The sequence below is a fragment of the Pan troglodytes genome, chromosome 2 (genome assembly GCF_028858775.2).
Source record: "Pan troglodytes isolate AG18354 chromosome 2, NHGRI_mPanTro3-v2.0_pri, whole genome shotgun sequence".
Lineage (NCBI taxonomy): Eukaryota > Metazoa > Chordata > Mammalia > Primates > Hominidae > Pan > Pan troglodytes.
The window spans coordinates 126,760,188-126,775,379 of record NC_086015.1 but is presented as its reverse complement, the minus strand read 5'-3'; the positions used below and the strand labels follow the sequence as shown (position 1 = coordinate 126,775,379).

Sequence of the window (15,192 nt, the reverse complement as noted above, 5' to 3'; positions counted from 1 at the left end):
CTCCTTCGTTATTTTATTATTTCTCTCATTTGCAATGAACATTTTTATTAGGAAAGGGGAAGAATGGGAAACATAGCAGTTACTAACCAACCTGGACAGCCACTGTGGAAGCTTTTTACCCTGGTTGTTAGGGAAGTCTGTTGACCAAGCCCTGATTTTACTGTTGGAGAAAGATTCTTTCGTCCACTGTTCTCCATGGCCTCTGAAAGATTTTTTTCCACCATCCTACTTAGTGTGGCTAAAATTGGCAGTGGGGAATATGTCTTCCCTTCCACTTCAGAGATTTTCATCACAATTCCTGTGCCCAGAAGTTTGTAGTCCGTTGCACATTGTGAGCCACAAACAGCCAAAGGCTGTTTAAAGTCTGAGCTGATGATTCCTTTAGCAATACTTACAGTGGCTTACAGTTCCATGGGACAGTGACTGCTCTCTGAATTCTTTGTGGAATATGGAGAACTCCTTTTTAAAGAGAAAAAAATTATGCAGATTCCCCTCCCATGTGACGATAATTGTAATTGTGGGGTGTTTTGATTGGAAAATTACATAGTAACCAAAAGCTATTATGAATTTTAAATTTTTTTAATTGCATATATTTGATTTTTCACAATAGCATGTACAAACATTTGAAAAATAGTAGCAGTATACAGATGCTTATGCTATTTTTTTTGTTGTTCAGTCTTTGTGTGTGGTGTGGAATTCCTAGACCACATGTTCCAACACCTCCGCCACTACCACCCCAACCCCATCCCAAGACCCACAGGGCAGGACCCGTCAGTATAAACGATGACTCAGTTCCCCTACTTTACCAACATTTGGCATCACTTTAGTTATTTTAGAGCATAATTTTGAAGAGTTGTTTATTTTGTCAGACCAAATTTTGAGGCTGCCTGAACGGCCTTTATTTTGTCGTTAGAACATTTGGAAACATATACCTGCTGTAGGCTGGTTTCAAAAACTGGCTTGTAAAACCTGAATTTGAATAGCAGGTAAACAGGAAAATGTATAAACAATCATTTTCTAAAAGACCAGTACTGATTAGAAGGGTGGGAAGTGCAGCTTCCTTCTAAAGCTGACTTTGAGCCTCAGTAATGAATATTTTGTTTTGTTTTAGGTACACACTTTTCATTGTGCTGTACCCAATGGGAGTGTCAGGAGAACTGCTCACAATATATGCAGCTCTGCCCTTTGTCAGACAAGCTGGCCTATATTCCATCAGTTTACCCAACAAATACAATTTCTCTTTTGACTACTATGCATTCCTGATTCTAATAATGATCTCCTACATTCCAAGTAAGTAAACAGTTATGCGTATATTTAATTATGTTTTAAAATTTGGCTCTACAATAACTAAATATCTTTGACTGTTTTTGCACTATATCCAAGTAAATGTAAATCTCATTTATTGGGAATTCTTGGTTTTTATTGAATGCTGACTATCAAAAGGAATTTTTTTCCAGTAGTAATTGAATAAAGATGAACCCTTCTCAATACAGTTGCCAAAATGCAGCCCTTCTCAGCATGTGGGTTTGAAACTGAATACCAGGCTAGGTTAAGTATGTATTGGGGAAAGTATTGAATGGAAAACAAAAAAGCCATTAAAGGCCTTACCTTGATTGTAGTTTTCTGTGTCTTAAGAACTGCTTGTTACAGTATTTGAAAAACATGATAAAAAGATTTTTGCGTTGGTTACTATATCAAAATAGACATTTAACTTCATTTTGAAGGGATTGGTAGTTAACTAGAAACATAACAAAATAATAATAGATTTATTTTTTTCTAAATTTTTCATTTTCTTGTTGAGCACTGATTGGGACACAGTGTTCTCTTCAAGATGGTTTCCAATTATTTTAATAGTACTGCTGAAGATTTAAGTATATGGATAATCAAATGTGCCTATCAGTGTATTCAGTGACAGAGAAAAAGACATGTTTGATGTCTCTGTGAAGTGAGCCCTACTTTCTGAGGATGAGGAGTTTAGTCCTTTGCTGGAATTCTGATGTTCAATTATAAATCCTATGATTGATTTCTATATACCAAAAGATCTTCTTATAACCAAGGACATACAGTGTTAGTGGTTCTTCTCATTTTGCTATTTCTATAACCACTGTAACTCTGAATCTTATTTTAATCTAGAAAAGATACTGTATTCTTCCCTAAACCCCAGGTTAAATTCAGACAGGGTTGGACTTCTTCTCATTCCATGGCATCATCGGAATGAATCACCCTAACAAAGCGACATGCTTGTGTCCCTCTGTGGAAAATTGCATTTCATGCATTGTGAGAAAAAAACTACATCCAGATTTCATGTGAGTGTTTATCTTGCAGAAATTCTTGGATACAGTTCTGCTTCATGATTCATTTTCCACTCTTTATTCATGTTGAGTCCTCCTCTCTAGTGCTGGAATCATAGCGACCAGAGGCCATCTCTCTTCAAATGTAAAAAGTAGTTGATTTTCAAACAGATGATAAATGTGAAATCATCTAAACTTTTAAGTAATAAAAATTAACTGATAGTTTATCACCTTTCTAATTTTGTTTTGTTTTTTTTAGAGTTTCATTTTCCAGTCTCTAGAGCAGCAGTTCACAGTTGCAGTTTTACCACACCCAGAGTAACTAACACATATTATCCCAGTGGGCACCACAGGCTTTATTTGAATTCACCATAGTCAAATGAATAGGAGATATGTACCATATTGGGTGACTGGGAAAGGGGCAGGGAGGTTTTTATGAAATCAGATCCATAACAAGCTGCTTCCACACTGACAAAAATCTAGGCGTTCTTACCTGAGAGTTCCTGCAAGACTTCCAACCTCTCTAGGAAGCAAGGCTTCCTTCCAGGAACCACTCCCCAGGGCAGCCTCCATCTGTCTGCATGTTTGTCTCTTTATGCTCTGGTAGCCAACCAGTGCTGAGCTTTGCCTCTTCCTTCTGAGCTCTTGGTGTAGTGACAGTGCCTGGGTACCACACGCAGCCTCCATGACGATAGCATTCCTGAGGGAAACCCACTCCTGTGAGCTTTTCATCTTGGTCTTGAAAGAGATCGAGGAAAGAGAAAACACTGACCCCAGAGCCAGCTGTCTTTTAGAGCAGCAGTCCCCACAACCTTTTAGGCATCAGGGAAGACAGCTTTTCCCTGGGCGGTGCGGGGGATGGTTTCAGGATGAAACTGTTCTACCTTAGATCACCAGGCATTAGATTCTCATAAGAAACATATAACCTAGATCCCTTGAATGTGCAGTTTACAACAGGGTTCACACTTCTATGAGAATCTGAAGCCACTGCTGGTCTGACAGGAGGCAGAGCTCAGGCAGTAATGCTCATTTGCCCACCACTCACCTCCTGCTGTGCAGCTCTGTTCCAAGGTGGGGGTTGGGGACCCCTCTTTTAGAGAGTAGGGAAGGACTCTCCTCCCAACAGAAGTCTGCTTTCTTTACCTTAAGTAATTCCCCCTTGCAGTCTCAGCCTCCTTTTGGTAAGAGAACTTGGCTCAGTTAAAGTCTAACATAATTTCTTTTTCTAAGGCAGCTAACCTCTTGTAGACCGGAGAAAAGGGTGGATCTCAAATAATGATTAAAAGATTCCCTGCAAACCATTGACTCCTCACCCAGGTTCAAGATGGCACACAGACCACCTCTCCTGATGCGAGTCACCCTGGTGCCTGCTGGCCTCACTGTGCTGTGGCCTGAGCCAGCAGCTCTGGATGTTCTCAGTGGTTCAGGTTGTTACTGTTGAGGCCAGAGTGTACAGTTCATTCTGGCCAGCTGCACATTTCCAACTTTCCAAAGCTTTGTATTTATCAGAAGAAAATGCAGAATTAGGAGAGGTTGCTGTTGACATGCAGTCTCCTTTACCAAATTTGGCTTTCTTTCTAAACAAGGTAGCGTTCTTTTAATCTTTAGTGGCAAGTTGATGGTACACATGTATTATATAAAGTAACACCTCCTTTTCATGGGCCTCATCCGTTGTTGCATTGTTGCACACATAGCCTAAATTGTGGCTCATGAGGCTTGACCCCAGGAGTTTCCTCATATTGGGGTGCCCTGGCCAGGTGCTCCTCTCCTGTTCTGCTGTAGTTGCAATATATACAGGATTAGTACAACACAGTCCCTGCAGGACTCAGTAGATGTCTAAGGCCTGTTTACATTCCACCCTCAAATTGGTGAAAATTGGTTATGGTGGAGGGAGCCAAAAAAAGGGCAAGATACATTGATGAGGGGTGAGGACCTGGAGAAGCTGGCGCTTTCCAGGTTGTCAGTGACTGTAACCACACCTCTGATTTTTAGAGAAACCAAGGAGACTTGGCCCAGGCAGAGAGCATATCTGGTGCTGTCGTCCTCCACAGTTCTCTCCCCAGAGGGGAAGAGAGCCCCAAGAGGGCTGGCCATCTTCTTAAAGAAAGGAGGGCCCAGCAGCACCCACACCCCCCTCATCCCCAACACACAGGGACCGACACACACACGTGCCCAGCAGTGTCCCCATTCTGTGTTCCCTGAATTGGGACATCAGAAGGTGGAATTCTCAATAGCCTGTTGTCGGGTTGAGGGGTTTTTTCAGTGCTATTCCTCAATGTAGCTCATGTTGTTAAAAGTAGCAGCCGTGCATCTGAAAAGCTTTCGGTCTCATGGTCGGGTCAGTCTGAACATGTAGGTGATTCAGATGGAGACAGAATCATAGTTCTGGTCAGCCAGAAGCCACTGCCTGAACTTTGGAGAATAGGCCAGACACCCTAGGCCCTTGGCCTCCCATCCACATTCCTTTCTCTGGGTACTGAGGAATCTCTGGGAGATGTAAAGGAGTGAAAGCGCCATCATCTGACCCTTCTGATAGGTGGCAGGCCCTGCCCATGGAAACGAAGGTCTGCGTGGCCATCTTCCTTGAACTGCCACCAAGGGCTTAATGCATGACTTCCAGGTCATTCTCCTTCCCCGGGCCCTCTGAACCAGCTGTGAGACTGCAGCCACCCATTATGGGGTTGTGTGAACACAAATGCAACCAGTGGGAAGGTCTTGTGCATGCCCAGCTCACAGTTTCCCTTCATTACAGTAAATCTATAGAAATGGGACTGGCCCCACATTTTTAAATGATTACCATTAACATTCCTAATGGTTTAATTATATCTTTACTTCCAGTTTTTAGATTATAGAGCTTGTCAAATTTTCTGGCTTTCGTGCCAAAATAGTTCTCTGCCTGTCGAATTATATGCTTAAGTGGGGTCTTTTCTGTGAACGACGTCCTGCCTGGCAGTAGCAATGGCGTGGATGGCAGCCCTGTTCCACGTGCTGCCTCCTCTGCAGGTTAGCAGATCTTTGTCACACATGCACTGGTGTCCCGGCATACTTTGGGAGGATCATTTGAAATTTGGCCAGCTTGGAACCCATTTAAAAAGGAAGAAACTTGTCAGGAGAGAGTTGGTAGTAGTAGAAATTATCTTCGAAAAAATATTCGTGACAGTATAAAAAAGAGAGACTGGGCTGGGCTTGGTAGCTCATGCCTATAGTCCTAGCACTTTGGGAGGCTGAGGCGGGCACACCCCTTGACCCCAGGGGTTCCAGACAAGCCTGGGCAACGTAGGAGATCTCATCTCTACAAAAAATTCAAAATTAGTTGGATGTGAAGTGGTGTGCACCTGTAGTCCCAGCTACTCAGGAGGCTGAGTGGGGAGGATTGACTGAACCCAGGAGGTCCAGGCCATGAGCCAAGATCACACCACTGCATACCAGCCTGGGTGACAAAGTAAGACCCTGTCTAAAAAAATAATAACAATAAAATAGAGATTGGAGCTGTTGGAGAGATGAGGAGAGGAAGGATATTGTACAACAAAGAGCATTTTACCTGGAGTTGTTTACACACAGTAACCTTGTGAAGGCCAGGTGGCTCAAAGTGGTATTTCCTAGCAGGGACACTATAGGCATTTTGGGTGGGATACTTCTTAGTAGTGGGTACTGTCATGCATTGTGGCATGTTTTAGCATCCCTGGTCTCATATGCCAAATGCCAGTAACCTTTTCCTTTCTCCCTTATTTCCAAATAGTCAAACTATCGAAATAGTTCCAAATAGTTCCGAGGGAGGCAGTACCATCCCATTCATTTGAGAACCAGTGCTTTCTAAAGTATTCTACAAAATGACCAAGAACAGAAGAATCCCCAGTGCCTAAGACACTGGCTTGCTTTTCATAAGGCCTTTTTTTTTTTTTTTTTTTTGACATCCAAACCTGGCTTAGTTGTGTTCAAAGCAAATGTTGTGGCATTCCTCCTCCTCCTCAAGTCTTTACCCGAAACTACTTCCCAAGAGAGGTTGCTCTTCCCAAAGAATCACCTGCCCTGGGACCGTATGGGGCTAGGCTGAGGGTCAGGAGCCAAGAGCCTGGTCCCAACTCTGTCTGTGGCTTACTGTGAGACCCTAGACAAGTTGCTTACCCTCTCTGGGGCTCAAATTCTTCCTCTTTGAAATAGGAATAATAACTTCATCACTAGAATTCTTCACTTGGTTGTTGTGAAGTTAATCAGAATAAATGTGGAGATAATACATGAATGAGTGTACAGAATATTATTTGGCTGTTCTGTGGCATCGATATAGGTCATGATAGTGACAATAGTGTCTGTCATTGTATTCCACACCACTTCTTCCCTCAGCTAAAGCAGGAAAAGAAAGGAGGTAAGTCTCTCTGTGTTTTTTCTTCCTTTCCCCAAGCCCACTTTGTTACCTTCCTTGGTTGCTGGATGAGAAATTAGTCAGAGGGTCAGAGAGGACCTCAACTTCATATGCTTTAAATAGAGCATATGCAATTTTAAACCATCCTCTTAACCAATTTTTCTTTTCTTTTCAGTTTTTCCCCAGTTATACTTCCACATGATACACCAGAGAAGAAAGATCCTTTCTCATACTGAAGAACACAAGAAATTTGAATAGTTGCTGCTTTCTGCACCTCCCACCAAAACAAACTTTTCAATGATCAAAAAATGCTGCAGATTTTTTGAGTTCCCAATACGTTTCATAGAAAATAAGTAAGAACTATTTTTAAAATATTCAAACAAAACTAAAACAAAAATCCAGTGTCACATGGGCCTGAGATTTTATTTTAGAAAAAGGTTGTTACATAAAACACCCTGGCCAGTTCATTTCAGCATGCTCTTTCAACCAGAAGTTCTTAATATTTATGATGGCACTAGAAAGGGATTTGGCATTTTATGTCCTTCTGTGTCCTTCATGTATCTGATCAATGAAGACCTGTAACACTAAGTACTTGAGAGTTACAGTCTGAATAATGAAGTCGTACCAGTTGAATAGCCCAGCTTGCAGTATAGTTATGTTTCAGTCTGCAGTGTGTTTAGCATTCCCTTGTCAAAGTGCTTGACTGCATGCTGGAAACTTTGTATTTTTGAAGCGGCAAACTCTGTTCTCTGGAATGCTCTGAAGTTATGGCTGGGACCTATCCCCTCATATCTAATGAATGAATGTATATGTCTATGAAGCTTCGGGGTAGTGCCCGTAATCAGAAAACAACTTAGAACCCTTTTGTTTGTTTCCAATTGAGTCATTACTGCCTGCCACTAAGAAACGTGCTTGAATCTAATAAGTATGTGTATACCGTAAAGAATATATCTTATCTGGAGCTCAGCCTCAATCATGTCTTAACAAAATGACAGGTCTCAGAAAGGGGGAGCTCAATAGCTCATAAGTGACAAGTCCTTTTCACAGCACCGTTCTCAGAACACCTCTGAGTAACGTGTTTGCCAGTAGCTATTCTCACTGATGCACTGATGGCCCTGAAGAAGCGGATCCAGTCACATAGGAAAGGAGGCTGTGTTAGTGAAAGCACATGGAAGGTGTTGCTTTAGAAAGGTAGTCAGGAAAAACATTCAGGAATAGATTTATACACCATTATTGTTTTATTTTTTAATTTTCATTCACTCTTCTGTTTGGATACTTTTGCTAATTAACGTCCTATGTTAATTTCCACCAAGCTATAAGTCCATAGTCAGTAAAACATTCCACTTGGGCTGTCATGAGCTAAAAGCAGTATCATCTCTGCATGTTGGAGCAGCCAAGAAATAGTTTGGTACTACCGACATTGTCTAATCCATGTCACATCCTCATACAATTTAATTGCTCAACCATGCATTTAAAACTCCTCAAGAAAGGATTGGTACTGCAACTGTAGGTAAACAAAAAAAATAAGAAAGAAAGAGTTGGATGAAAGTGTGAAAGCCCAAGTTTAGATGTGCATTAAGTATTAAATAGCACAGTATCTTCTTTATGGAGCCTTTTTTCCTCCCCCATCCCCTGCAGCTGCCTTTTTTTGGGGGGGGGTGTTGATGTTGAACTTTAAGAGTTTAAAAGTTTAGCTTATTGAGTAGTTGTCATTTAAAATATAATTGCGAATATCAGAAAACTCATACTGGAAAACTAAATTTTTTTTTTCTCTTGAGACGGAGTCTCGCTCTGTTGCCCAGGCTGGAGTGCAGTGGCGCGATCTCGGCTCACTGCAAGCTCCACCTCCCGGGTTCACGCCATCCTCCTGCCTCAGCCTCCTGAGTAGCTGGGACTACAGGTGCCCGCCACCACACCCAGCTAATTTTTTTTGTATTTTTAGTAGAGACGGGGTTTCACCGTGTTAGCCAGGATGGTCTCGATCTCCTGACCTCGTGATCCACCCACCTCGGCCTCCCAAAGTGCTGGGATTGCAGGCATGAGCCACTGCGCCCAACCCCTGGAAAACTAAATTTTTAAGTGCTTATTTTTATAGAAGTTTGAAACTTTAATGCAGGCAGGTGTGTAATAAATTATTTTTGAATTGAACATTAAAATTCTGCTTCTTAAAGTCAGCACTCAACTTGGACATGTTGAAATTAGAATCTATTCTTGTATTTGATAGACAAAATATGTGGGAAAGATTTTTTGCATGGCTTTTCTCTCGTTTTATTCTTCCATAATGTATTTCTACTATAAAATAGAATCAACTTGGGTTATATTTGTCATTTACTTTATTCTGTTAGATTTTTTCAGTTGTTTTTGGAAAAATTCTAGAAATCAGGATGAAAAATGCAGCTTTTCCAGGGTTGCTGGACTGGGGGTTTTATTTGGGCCTCCATATTATAATTTGTCACTACTTATAAAAAACATTCTGTTGCAAACAGTGGTGTTGCATTGAATTGAACTTTGGCAATGAGAACACAGCACACAGCTCCCTTTTCAAAAAGGGTCTCAACCCGTGTGTATTTTTGTACATCAACATTTAGAATACTTATGGCAGATAAGTAAGGCATGTCACTGTGTCCTTCAGTAACCTCTCTCAGTAACTGGTTTCTTTATCCCTAACATGAATTCATTTCTCCTTTGAAGTCATTTATTATTTTATAAATTGAGAACAACCACACCACCAAATGTCACACCTTCTTATAAAGTGTGAACAAGGAAGGTCATGTTTTTGTGGGTATTTTGTCAGACTTAGAGGTTTCATTTCAGGGCATAGTCAAAGGCATCATCCTCCCAACTACCCACTTGATTATGTGTTTCAGATCCCCCCATGGGGGCCTCCTTCTGACAGAGAATTCTTTGAGGTCCGCAGTAGTGCTTTTGTCAGCACAGACTGCTAATCTACATCTTGCTGCGTTCTGTTTGCTGAGGTTGGGCTCATTCATTTAACACGTACCAACCATTATCCAGAGGCACCATGGAGAGTTAGTCATGGAATAAAGCACTGTCCTTGCAGATGAAAAAAGTCTCCAGAGCAGACTTCTGACAGGAAAGGTTTAGATGCTGGAGAGTTGAAGAGGTGTAAGAAGAGATCGTGCCCTCATTTTTCACTTATTTTTTTGGTTATTCATTTATAATAAAAGGTTGGCATTGATGTGGTACAACCTGCAAATTACTTGCAGTTCTGAGTTTCAGATAAAACATTATAAAACATTAAATTCAATACATACTGCTCCTTTGAAATTTGGGTAAAAAATTATACAACCGTATATATAGTCATTTTTGTATTTTTTCTATGTTGTGAAAACCAAAATTGTAATTTTATAAGTCTTTGATTCACTAAAATTATATAATTTAAATGTATTTTTTGTATATTTAGAAATAAGGAGTCCAGAGACTACGCTTAACTTTCTATGCATGCATTTGAAAGCTGTTTTTACCTGATAATGTTAATGTAGTAATAAGTTGTATTCATAAAATACTGATCTGTGTTGCATTTCAAAATAAACTGGTGTGTGCTCTGCCTGGATTTGAAATACCTACCAGTGAGTGCAGTGATTTTTCATAGTCAGTAGGCCTGAATGTGGTGTTGCAGGAATATGGGAGAATTTCAGTTCAATTATGGACTCCAGCTCTTTGACAATTTTAAAATCTAATTCTGCTATTCATAATGGTTCTGCACTTACAGGAAAGACAGATTATATTAAGAGGTTTCCAAAAAGTCCTTCCCTGCCAGTCAGTCTTCAGGCTAAGCCAGTCTGCAAGCTGGCTGCAGAGGGACAAGGGGTTCCTCATGCCAAGTGACCAGGGAATCTAAGATATTAATCAGCATGGGGTTGAGGAACCTTGTCTTATAACAAGCTGGGGTTTTGTTAGTGTAACTTTTCTTTTTTTGTTTTGAGACAGAGTTTCGCTATTGTTGCCCAGGGGAGTGCAATGGCACGATCTCAGCTCACTGCAACCTTCACCTCCCGGATTCAAGCAATGTTTCTGCCTCAGCCTCCCAAGTAGCTGGGATTACAGGCACCCGCCACCACACCTGGCTAATTTTTTGTATTTTTAGTAGAGATGGGGTTTCACCATGTTGGCCAGGCTGGTCTCGAACTCCTAACCTCAGGTGATCCACCTGCCTTGGCCTCCCACCACGCCTGGGATTACAGGTGTGAGCCACCACGCCCAGCCTGTTAGTGTAACTTTTCTAACAGAAGTTCAGCGGGAGATCCTGTTGCCCAGAACTGTTCATCTTACATTAAAGCAAGATGTGGTGAAGTTCAAGTACCTCATTCTGAAAATGCCTCCAAACACAGGAATCCCAGGAGTGGCCCCCCCTTACTCAGGCTCACAGTAAGAAGTGGTGGGAAGGACACTGCCTTGGGGTGTCCTCCGCTGGGTCACAGCTGATCTAGCTCTAGGCCTCTGGTGCTGGGTATGTTCTAGTCACTTTTCCCAGTGACGACTTGATCATGGTGCCTGCAGCAGTGATGTGCTCCCCACCTGAGTCTGCCGGCTCTTTCTCAGATCATCACCACGGCCTAAGAGTGTGGTCTTTGTTCCAAAGGAGAACACTTCCCTTCTAAATGCCATCTGATCGCAGCCTAGATGTTCCCAGCTCAGAGGTTAGACCACCTCTCCTCGTGTAGAGCCTATTCAGCTTCAGAGGTTGGCTTTTTCATTTATGAAAAAAGTATTGCAACTGAAACTGCGGAACAGATGGTAAAGTTAATAGTAGAGGCTACTCAGAAAACACAACCTTTACAATGTTAGCATGGTAATGGAGACAAGGGCTTTCCAATTTGTCATTGTCATATTTTGTGGCAATTATGTGTACTATGTTAATATAAGCCTTAGCCTGGAGGAATTACCATTGGTATAATTAAGAGACCTACTGTTACACAGCATTCCAAAAATACTGCTGTGTTTTTCTATTCCCTTTAACAAGAATGAGGACTAGCTTTTCAATTCCTTTTATTATTGAAAAGAAAAAAATCCCAGCCTCACAAATAGCCTGGCTCATTGTCATACAGTTTAATGGTGAAGAAACTGTTCTAAGCAACTATTACCAAAATTAGCCATACCTATTAACATTTCTCTGCCTATAACAGAACCAGAGTTAGAAGAGAGAGCCGTGTGGTTATTTGACCAATACTTCTTTTAATTTAAAGATATATTAGTGCTATGAGGGCAAGTCTCAATACCAAAAATAATCCTTCCCACAAAAGGCAATTCACCCTAAAATCTCATTTGGTGAGCAAAAATAAGAATGTGAAAGGCTGTGTATATAAGCACCTAGAGTGCCCATTTCATAAATATTTTTATGTTTGGAAGTCACGCTTTCTGCTCCCTAATTCCAGAGCATAGACTTGTTACCATGGTAGTGCTTTCACATCTATCTTTGGCTTTGGGTGGAGGCAATCCAGATGTGTTTCCAGATGCTGCACTTGATTAAAGCCGGGATCTGTATTTCCCCCTCGGTGTTGTAGCCAGGCTTCCCCACTGGGGGGCAGCACCTCACAAGCGATCGGGGCCTTAAGAGCCAAAGGAGTTTGGGAAACAGCTTCATCCCAAGGACACGGAAAGGGGCAGAGGCAGTCTAATGAAATCAGTCACGGATCTTTTATCGTCCATATAAAGCAAAGACAGATTTTAAAGCATATTCTGGAGGAGTACAGGAAATAACACTTTTTTTGGAGCAAAGAAACCAGCTTGGGTGCGTGCTTCGAGGCTCAATCTATTTTCTCCCAGCTGCAGAGCCCTCCTCCCCATCGCAGACCCTGCAACTACTTGGTTTTGAAAAGCAGAGCGCTTTTGGAGCTGGCTTGCAAAGCAGGTGTCAGCCCTCCTGTTTCATGGAGAGCCTGCTTGTTCATATTTGAAACGTTCAGGGAGGCCAGTTCCCACTCTTATTCTGTCTCTGGATATTTTTGGAGGGTGGCCTGGGCCATGAGAAAATGTCAGGCCACCTTATAAGGCGGTGTCTGGACCAAGAATGCTTGTCTGCAGCATGTTCAGTCTATTCTGTGGATTTCAGTTAACTTGACTCTTGGACTGTGATTTTTCTCACAGATTTAAAATGCTTCTGTTCATGCCACAGATTATTCTCACTCTTCAACAGGCTGAAAATCTTCCTCAAGAGATAGTTGTTTAAATGACAACCACTTTGGACATACCAAATGGATAATGTCCTTCACTAACCACAACTAGTTGATTGTGCCTGGGCTGATAGTCATGTTCAAGTGATTTGCTGACTTAATGAATATATGTTAAGGTGAAATCCACAGACTATTAGTTCTCAGTGATCATGGGAACATGGGCATGTTAGGGAGAGGAGTCTGTGGTTTAAAACACTGAAACAAAAATTAAAGTTTTCTCTCCTGCTAAATGTTTCAGATCTTTCTGTATATGAATGCAACCTCCAAGAGGAGTGTTAATGCAGGATTTTCCGAACCTGTTTTTCACCTTTATCTTTGAAACGTCTTCAGGGCTAAAGTTCTTTGAACACACTTTGAAAAATACTAATCTATCGGTGGCAGCTGTCCCCATCAGGGAATATTGACCTATCCAAGGGGAAAAATGAGAGATGGGGGTTTAGCCTGGGCTCTAGGAAGATTTTTCCTCGTTCCTGCTCTGTTGTTTCTAGGGATCTTTTTTCTTCTTTTGAGATAGGGTCTTGCTCTATAACCTAGGCTGGAATGCAGCGGCATGATCAGGGCTTACAGCAGCCTCAACTTCCCGGGCTCAAGCAATCCTCCCACTTCAGCCTCCCCCATAGCTGGGACTACAGGCATGCACCACCACACCTGAATAATTTTGGAGGTTTTTGGTAGAGCTGGGGTCTCAGTATGTTGCTCAGGCTGGCCCCAAACTCCTGGGCTCATGCCATCCTCCTGCCTTGGCCTCCCAAAGTGATGGGATTATAGGCGTAAGCCACCATGCCCAGCCCCTTGGGGCTTTAAAAATATATAGAAATCACCATCATCAAATAGGTAATTGAATTATTAGGCTGAGAACCCAGGTGTCGGCAGCACTGGCTGGAGGCTTCCACTTGATGTGAACTTGTCTGAGCAGACTGGCTGGGACTGGCAGCAGCTGTGGTGCTGGGATCAATCTGCTGGGCCTCACCCTGGGGCTGCCTGCCTGGGACACTCTCTGTAATTTCCTTTAAACTTCATCTTTCAATCTCTTACTCACTATCAGCCCAGGATATCACCCCCAATTTCACAGAGAAAACAGAGCCATCAGATAGTAATTCCTTCCACTTTTTTTGTCACCAGATCTATAAACTTGCCCTTGCTGGGATCATCCTTTCCTTTTCCTGATGTTAGAATGGATGGGGTGACCTTTCACCAAAACTAATCCCTACCTTGTGCTCCAGATGTTTTTATCTTTCCCTTTCCTCACAGACCTCACTCTGTCAATTCTCCCTCTCTCTCTCTCTGTACTTCCTCTTTGCCAGCTCTTCCCATGTTGGCCTTGACCCCATGTCCTCCACTACTTCCACCTCTCTCCTGTCCTCTGGAAGAGATACCTATGAAGCACTTCTTTTTTTGAGACAGAGTCTCACTCTGTCAACCAGGCTGGAGTGCAGCAGCACGATCTCAGCTCACTGCAGGCTCTGCCTCCCAGGTTCAAGTGATTCTCTTACCTCAGCCTCCCTAGTAACTGGGATTACAGGCCTGCACCACCACGCCTAGCTAATTTTTGTATTTTTAGTAGAGACGAGGTTTCACTATGTTGGCCAGGCTGGTCTCGAACTCCTGACCTCAAGGGATCCACCCGCCGCAGCCTCCCAGAGTGCTGGGATTATAGGCATGAGCCACCGTGCCCAGCCCACTTCTCTCTTTCTTATCTGGCACTCTTCCTGTCTCACTGTAGCCTGGCTTTTCCTATCATCCCTCTCTGTTCAAGGTCACTAATGACCTTGTTATGAAAGCCAGTGCACACTTTTTTGTCTCTGTCTTGTGGTTGAAGTTGGCGTGCAGTCCTGCTGGATGTTAGAAATAATGATACGGTTTTGGAGTAGACTGGGGGGCCCAACAATGCCCAGTCCCAGCCCACAACTCTCATTTCTCCTCGATGCATTCCCAGTGGAGTTGTATACAAAAGAATCAATGGAAAGCAAGCAAACTCGTGTTGCAGTTAACTGGCTTGAGCCCTAGGGTAGGATTATGGTAGTCTGGGCAGAACCTCACAGAACACTCCTGCTTCCTAAACCAGTGAGAGGTAGTGGCTTCAGCACAGGAAACTGTGAGACCTGCTCAATTCACCTCTCACCCGACCCCATCCCATTCTCCATCCTAGCACTTAGCTCTTATCCACTGAAATGGGGAGAAAGGCTGCTCCAACACCCCCAGCTCTGGGACAGAAATTCATAAAGATTGAGTGCATGTGCCACCATGCTCGGCTGGTGGGGGGCCAGGGCCAGGAAGGACAGGAAAGCATCCAAGAAGAGAGCCCACCCCGCTCCACTTACCACTTAGGACTGGAGAGACAGAAGAG

The 15,192-nt window shown here is 42.6% G+C and overlaps 1 protein-coding gene across 4 annotated transcripts in view; it reads left to right on the top strand.

Moving 5' to 3' along the window:
* HACD2 (3-hydroxyacyl-CoA dehydratase 2) overlaps positions 1-10,232 on the top strand; it is a 96,399-nt gene extending 86,167 nt beyond the window's left edge. For all 4 annotated transcript variants that reach the window (XM_001168034.8, XM_024355618.3, XM_024355617.3 and 1 more), the window contains 2 exons: positions 1,112-1,290; positions 6,827-10,232. In XM_001168034.8, the coding sequence (XP_001168034.1) occupies positions 1,112-1,290; positions 6,827-6,909 (262 nt within the window). In that variant the 3' untranslated portion in view covers positions 6,910-10,232. The remainder of the gene's footprint in view (positions 1-1,111; positions 1,291-6,826) is intronic.
* Positions 10,233-15,192: the final 4,960 nt, after the last annotated feature.